Here is a 7,946-nt window from a genome sequence, read left to right on the forward strand (position 1 = left end):
TAGCAAGATGGACTGGCAGAAAGGTGGAGGAAGAGCACTCTAGGCAGAGGGACCAGCCCACACCAAGGACTGAAGGTGAGAGTGCACTGGGAAATGGGCACGTTCCAGAAACAGCAAAAAACAAATGGACTGCAGCAGTGAAGGAAGGTTGCGTATAGGAAATGAGGTCAAAGGGGTTGGTTAAAAGTTCGAATATGTCATTCTTTAATTTTATGGTTCCATTCTGTATGTACAGAATATTGCTATATTCTGAATATTTCTATATTCACCAGAAACAAAACCATGCCCCAGAGGAGATGTTTGTTTTTTTTTAAATAAGAGTATCTCCAGAAAATTTTTAGTTATCAACTCAGGGATAGCAGCTAGTCTCTCTCTGACTGAAGTCTGATGTTTTCAAGTCTCTTTTGCTAAATCAAACCATAGACCACCTAATAACTGCCTAGGAATGATCAAGAATTTTCAAATTTAGGCATAGCCTTTGAACTTGAGTATATGTCAAAACCCAACATAAAGCACTTATTGGAAAATACTAGCATAACAATGAGAAATTCTACAACCACACACTAAAGAAGCTTGATATTATGTCCAATTAACACAAAATCTGGAAAACTTCCTATGTTCCCCAGACCCATCTCTCAAGGAAATCTATTTGCCTTGGATTTTTTTCTGGGACTCATGGGCCGGGAGAAGAGTTCTGTAGCCAATGCATGTCAATACCTAAAGACAGTTCAAACAGAAAGGCCTGGGTTTCTTTCTCCTTGGCTATTTTTCCTCCCCTCTCCCTGGCCCCACCCCAGTGCAGAACACTGAAGCATCTAAGAGAATAGCCCTGCGGCTCATCAAGATCAAGGCGGGCATTATATTTCAAGTTAAAGTTCAAAACAGCTTGGTTTTTGCTGAGACTTCTTACTTCCTGAAATCAGATGGCGCCTTTAGTACTTCAGTGTGCTGAGTCACAAGCCAGCCAGCTACACACTTGATCTTTCATTTGAGGCCACCCGGCTGACAAGCCATCTTCCTCAGTGGCAAATGAATACAAGGACCATGTCGAGAGCACCTTCAGGAGCGATTCCTGTGGAGTGTTAAGACATAGAGCAAATAGGATGCTTTTTGTTTCATTCTCCTGGCTTTATTTACCTTGAGAATATTTAATCATCCAGAAGAAATTACCAAAAAATCCTAACAAATAATCTTTAAATGATACCACCTACAGCTGCCTAATTACTGCATTGTTTATTTTATTTTAGACTTGTATTTATCCATCAGAGATTCCAAGGACATGTGCAACAAAAATATCAAGATTCTAGCCATAAGAGAGCCATTCATGTTAAAGTCCTAGAAGCTGATAAATGGTGGCTACCCATCAGCCCAGACTTGCTGGTAAACACATTTTGGTAGATTACCAATTGAGAAAGATTGGCTAATTCCATACAAAAATCCAAAATTGTAGATACTCTTAAAAACTTGAAAGATCTGTCAACAGAGAACCAAAATTCCCAGGTGATCATTTGTCAGAATGGATGCTAAGAACATGGATTATCACTCACCTGGCCCCACCTCACTGTATTCTTCTGCATTAGTGCCTAACCCTGTGAGCATGCACCTGGGACCCCATCTAGCCCAACGCTTCTATTTGGCAGAGAGAAAAGCAGGATCCAGAGAATTTTAATGACTTGTCCAAAGTCACCCAATTAGATAGAGGCAGAGCTGGGGCCAGAATTCTGGCCCCCTTCCCGAGATATCCCATTTCCTAGAGCTCCGGTTGTGAAAGAAATTGGGCCACATTTGAAGCAGTGTCTCAGATGATGCTGGCTCTGAAGTTATTTTAATTATAAATCATCACCAGAAACTAATGAAGGCATCAAAGCAGTGACACTGGTATAGACCAGAAGGGTTTGGAAAACTAGGAGGTAGAACATTTCCTGAGGGATTTTAAATTTAAGTAATCTATATTTAAAATGTCATGATTTTTGTGAGTAACAGTGGGGCAATGAAAAGCTGAATAAAAATCACATCCTAATTCAGCTATACTGAATAAATTAAAAATGATATTTCTTGGACGCTTCAATTAGTGGCTTTTTTTTTTGCAAGAATTCTGCTCTATATCCTTCATTTAGTTAGTTCATGGTAATACATTCAATGAAAATAAGTGGGTACTTATTTAGGCCTTTTGAGAGCTTTTATGACCAATGATACTGTTTTTCTCATAAGGTAAAATATATGGACCATCCAAAAAATTGATTTTCATAGGTAGTTGCATTATAAACATAAAAAAAATACAAAAAGTATGCTGGAACTGGTACTGAAGACCCTGATGTTATTTTTTTTTCTTACTACATCAATTCAAAATAAAAATGGGAATTTTTTTTCTTTTCTTTTCTTTTTTTTTTTGAAACTGGAGATCAAACCCTGGACTTCATGTATACAAAACAAGAGCTTTGCCACTGAACTACAACCCAGCCCTAGAAATGGGAATTTTCTTAATTAATTTTTCTACATATTACTAGTTTATGGCCCTAATTCTATCCTACTTTCCAGGAAGATTAGCTCTACCTGCACCATTCCCAGAAATCTGTCACCTTTAAAAGGTTTAAAAAGAAGCCAGAATATGTCTTTGGAAAAGTATGTAATCTCAAAATGACCCCATGTACCTCCGCCCCAAAGAAAAATGTACTACCCAGATCATGATATAGTACTACCCATGACATTGGTGACATGATGAGTTGGACATGCTACCTGTTCTATGGTTCCACACTCTTTTCAACAGAGTCCACAAACTACATTAGCAGCCATCTAAATCTAGGTAATGACAGGAATCTAAGAAGTCGGAGCACAATGCTGCCCCGTAATGCAGTGTTGCCATTAGAAATTGCACTTGCTAAAATTAAACTGACACTTGGCAGAAATTATCATAACATGTTCCATTGCAGCCTTATGACTGACAAGAGTGGCACAGGCTGCACTGGGAATGGAGCTGTGTGCCTCAGAAGAGGGACCAAGAATATCCAAGGCCACGCAGCGATAGCTTGAGTGGGATAGCATTTGAAATCGAACTGCCATCCTCCTATCCCTTCCCAGAAACACACAAGTCCTTGCTCAAGTTCAAAGTACAAATTTCCTCTTTACCTTCTGTCTTTGTTTTCTCTTCAGAGAAGGGAGGAGGAGCTCAGTGGTTGGGCAAAGAAAAGGAAAGCTCTAACTTGTCACCTGCCAGAATGGGTTTTCTCCCTCTCCTCTCCCACCACCCTCAGGATCAAGGCAAACTCCTGAGACAGCACTCCTTAATTGGCAAGTCTACTTTTAAAGCAATAGGGAAGCATCCCTTTCCCCCAGTGCCCACATTACTGCCTCTGTTTTGGCAATGTTTTGTTCTAACCTAAAGCATATGCCAGCTTCCTCAGGCACAGCCCAAGTAAAGGGTTAAACAAATTACTTGGAAACTAGAGGAGGGAAGACTCCTGGAGCTGTGCAGGTGCAGAATTACAGCCTGCCACTGCTCATCATGCCAGACTCCTGAGTCTTTGCACTGGGTCTTAGATACAGCAATGTTTGGGCTTTCTTGTTTTAACATTTTAAAAAATAAATACATGAATTTTTTTTCCTATTCTCTCAGCAGACATCCAAGCCCACAGTGTTTTTAGCAAATATTTGTCAAATGGTCAACAAGGTTTTAAAATATTTTATCAGAGTCCTTTCCCTCCTCTGCAACTTCCAGTCTGATTTAAGCTTTCCTAGTCCACAGATGATCAGTTTAGGGCAAGAAGATCTTATTTAATAGCTAAAGGGCTATGTTCCCTTGTTGAGGGGTGGGGGGCATGCCAAAGCTCTACATTGTAAGGAAGTCACGTTATTCAAAACTTGAATTTGCAGTTTATAATTCCAAGAGTAATGAAATTGGTAAATATATGAAAATCGATTGGAAGGAAAAAATGAAAGAATTTTTGTCTTTTCTTAGCCTATAGAGGGAAAGGCCAAGGAATGTAAGACATACACAGCAGAATACTTTGTTCTTTGTTTTTTATTTAGTCACAACACATCAGTACAACAGAGGTCAAACCCAGTTCAGTGGAGGTTGTTGAAACTACACCTGCTAAAGGAATAAACCTGTAAAATGATACATTTATAGCCCAAATCAGATTAAATAAACCAAAGAGAAGAAGGCAGCAAAGCCCCTTTAAATATCTCAACAACCACATTTCCATGCACCAAAAGGAAAACACAACATTAAAAAAAAAAAAATTTCAGTTCAAAAAAACACAGCAGCTCCAGAAAAATTAGGTCATACATTTAGCAGGTTCCACTGTACTAGTCAATTGACCACTTGCACACGTGATCACTTATCCAGGTTAACACTTAAGAATTTGAGATCCGTGGGATTAAAAATTCATTGCATTGCTTGGGGCTGGTAAATGCAGGCATATTCTATGCAATTGTCTTCAGTTTCCTCTCCAACACTCCCAATGGGGCCCTAACCCACCAGTGGCTGTCTCCTAGTCCTGAATTGCCAGAAGGGCAAGTTCTAGCAGACAATGGCACTTGGTTCCGTGGATTCAGGGTCACTGATAGTATGTACATCCAACTGACTGCTGAGGAGGCAGAGAATTAACTAGTCTTCTTTCTTGGATAAAGCTAATCATCTGATTTGTCAACGCTTTGTTTGGAAATATAAAATTCAATATAGTTCCCCCTACACACAAAGAATATTATTCATACACCTTAATCTCCCAAAATATTAACAAACAGAATCATGTTAACATTGAGCATAGTGGTTTGAAAAAATTAATTCTAAAATCAGACTGCAACTATACAAGGAGAAAAACAGACCAAAAACACTAAAGTTTATGATTCCTAAAACTCTGAGGCAAAATGGAATCATTCTTAGATAGGTTTACAAAGTAAATTAGACACAGTAAAAACCTATCACAAAGAATAGGTTTGTACTATCTCAATTAAATGTTTTAAACAAAAATTAACAACTAGTTTTTTTAAACTGCCAATATATGACATGATAAAAAAAAATTAAAAAGAAAAAAGTAAACCAACAAACCTTTAGTCTTTAAAAAATTTTATCTGAAAGTGTACCTTTTTCCTTTTTACTTTTACTGACGACTTTAAGGTGATGTTGGCAACAGTCCAGCTCAGCTGGGATTTTAAGTTTTCCCCTCCCTCTTTTTTTTTTTTTTTTTATAGCATCAGTTCTTTAAAAAGCTCCGATCTCCGTCCCCCAAGGTCTATAGGGCTTGCCAAGGTTTGCCGCCTGCGTGGGTGCCGAAGGGCTCAGTGCATTGGGAGAGAGTAAATGGAAGGAGCCAAAGGAGAAGGGGAAGGCAGACAGCGAGGCTACTGAGGACAGCAGAGGCGGTGAGAGTTTGGAGGCAGACGTGACCACGGGAAGAACCGGTCCAAGGCCGCCAGTAGGGGGCGCTCGCAAAGCAGGAGCCTCCGGATGTGCCGAGGCCAACCTGCCCTGGTGGTGTGGTTCCGTGGGCGATGCAGTGGTGCCAGCGCTGCCGTGGCTGTTCTGGGGCAGCAACAGCGGGTGCGCGATGTGTGGATGATGTCCGAAGGCGCTTCCCCAGGGAATGTGTCCAAGGCCCGCGTGGGCGCCACTCGCAGCTTCCCGCTGGGAGGCGTAGTTGTTGAGATGTGAGACCAGTCGAACGCGAAGCGGGTCAGAGGCATCTAGTCCTTCAATGATGCTCAGGTAACGGGCAACTTCCGCCAGGCATTCCCGAAACCCCAAACTCCGATAGTCCATAGCTAGGGCATGTGCGTCAAAATAACCTGAGAAAAGAACAAAAGAAAAAACTCAGGGTTTTGCTCATTACCGGCCTTTCTTCCTCCCCAAAGGCAGTCTTTTCTGGCAAATACCTAGTCTTGAAAACAGAACAGTCACAGGGGTTCTCCTGCAAACCCAAATACTCTGGAGCTGACCAAAAATCTTTGCATTAATCAACATGAGTAGAATGTATTTGCTAATGCAAGTTCAAAGTCCAATTAGGAGCTGCTGAGCACAAATTGGAATTATACTCTACCAGCAGATGAAACTATGCTCATTCCTTTAATGTTTTCCCTCAACAACAACAAAAAATACATCAAGGACAGAGAAACCACAGAGCAGTGAAATTCATTAGACACACAGATGTAAGTTATCATCGTGGAGCTTTTAGGCACTTGGTCCTCAGTAAAGCATTTTCCAGGCTGGAGACAGAGGAGACCGACCCACAGACCTTGGTCTCCCACCCTCTGTTAGGTTTTTCTCTACTAAACCACAACAGGTTTCTATCCTGGATGTGATGTGTCAGCTCTTTAATAATAATAACAATAAAAATCCTATGTAAGAAATTAAGAATATATGTACGTGTGTGTGCATGCTATTTCTCAATCTTTTTCTCAAAATTGCAATGGACAAATGTGGCAGATATCTGAATCAGGGCTGTCAAAACTTTGGAGGATCTCAGAGACTTTGCAAAGGGCTGGGGTAATATATTTAATGGAGAAAATCAGATGTTCAATTGAAGTCATACTAACAGGCAAGCGCACACACCACACACCCTTCTCTGCCCACCCCCAGAGAAAAAGTAGGCAGGAACTGCACCAATCCTGGACTATGCCTACTGTTCCCTGTACCCTGACCAGATAGAGGCCCCCAGGACTAATAAGAAGTACCTTTCCCTCCTGCCGTGTGCAGCATTTTCAGGTGATCCACGGTCATCTGTAAGATCTCAGCTTTTTCTAGCTTAGCAGATCCCTAAAGAAGAGAATGACAAAAGACTGATTTGGCACGAGTGCCTTTGGTGGAAAACATATAACACACACGCACACACATATACATATTATATAATATCACGTTATATAATATATATGTTACTCTTTCTCTGTAAATCAACAAGTGTGGACTAAAGCAAATGAGTTGTCTTCACAAAATCCGTTGGAAAATCTGTATGAATTCATCGAGACATAAGCAACACGACTGTTTTCCAAGACATGAATAAGGTTCAGATTTATGGGGGAAGGAGTCAGAAGGCGCAGATAGCTATACTGATAACTCTACCTACTTTCTCCATTACCTGCTTCTCAAAAGCACTGGGTACCAGCCTCCTTAGCTCAGACAAACTGTTATTGATCCGGTCTCGTCGGCGCTTCTCAATGATCTGTGGGAAGCAGGCAAAACAAAGAAGGACATTTCCATGATGACTGCAAATTTCAAAGAGAAGAAATGTGATTCTTTCTGTTAATAACAAAATTTAAAAAGAGGAGCATTCGTTCAAAATAAAATTTAAAACTCACGCCTCTCCGTCTTTTCCTGGCCAAGATCTGGGAAGATGTAGTTGGGGACATGGAACCTAAAGCCGAACTCAAGTTTCTGAAAGGAAAGGGGGTTGCGGGGGAGAATAGCCGTTAAGCGAGTGGAGATGATCTAAGGATCGCCCCCAAAGCCCTCCTTGCACTCAGACTGTTTTGGCAAATTGGACTTGAAGGTGACTCGAGGGTCCCTCGCCACCGGCAGTGGCCAGCCTGCGACGCGCACAGGTCGGCTCAGAGCAGCAGCTCCTGAACCCTCGCCCGCTGTCACCGCTGCCAGTCAGTCGGGTCTCTCCTCCCTCTCTGGCCCCGCTCAACCGTCTCCAAATTACCCATTCTCGTCCGCACTCTCCTTCTCCACCTCTATGGTCTCGTCCAGCTCGCTATCCGAGGAGCTGTACTCGGGGTGAGCTCGCTTCATGCTGGCTGCGCTGGGGCTTCAGGGGAGGGTCGACGCAGTGGGCAGGGAGGAGTTAACAACCGCGGCGCCTCTCAGCGCTCGGCTGCTCGCGTTCAGCACACACTGATCCCGCTCACGCTCTGCCTCCGGTTAAAACTCAACCATCCCTTTCCCACGCTGAGCCCCTTCCCAGGGCCCTAGGGAGGGCGGGGGCGTAGGGAAGGCGGTGAGGGGGCGGAGG

At 42.3% G+C, this 7,946-nt stretch overlaps 1 protein-coding gene across 2 annotated transcripts; it reads right to left on the minus strand.

Moving 5' to 3' along the window:
- Window positions 1–4,000: 4,000 nt before the first annotated feature.
- Hey1 (hes related family bHLH transcription factor with YRPW motif 1) lies at window positions 4,001–7,928 on the minus strand. Of its 2 annotated transcripts, none has more exons than XM_015485893.2 (5): window positions 7,638–7,928; window positions 7,291–7,366; window positions 7,059–7,154; window positions 6,670–6,751; window positions 4,001–5,784 (listed from the first exon to the last, which is right to left on the minus strand). In XM_015485893.2, the coding sequence occupies exons 1-5, from the start codon at window positions 7,724–7,726 to the stop codon at window positions 5,201–5,203; spliced, it is 927 nt and encodes a 308-aa protein (XP_015341379.1). In that variant the 5' UTR covers window positions 7,727–7,928; the 3' UTR covers window positions 4,001–5,200. The 2 variants fall into 2 exon arrangements, with proteins under 2 accessions (XP_015341379.1, XP_015341380.1); XM_015485894.2 differs by having other exon boundaries at window positions 7,071–7,154; window positions 7,638–7,925.
- Window positions 7,929–7,946: the final 18 nt, after the last annotated feature.

Source organism: Marmota marmota, unplaced genomic scaffold (genome assembly GCF_001458135.2).
Source record: "Marmota marmota marmota unplaced genomic scaffold, marMar, whole genome shotgun sequence".
NCBI lineage: Eukaryota > Metazoa > Chordata > Mammalia > Rodentia > Sciuridae > Marmota > Marmota marmota.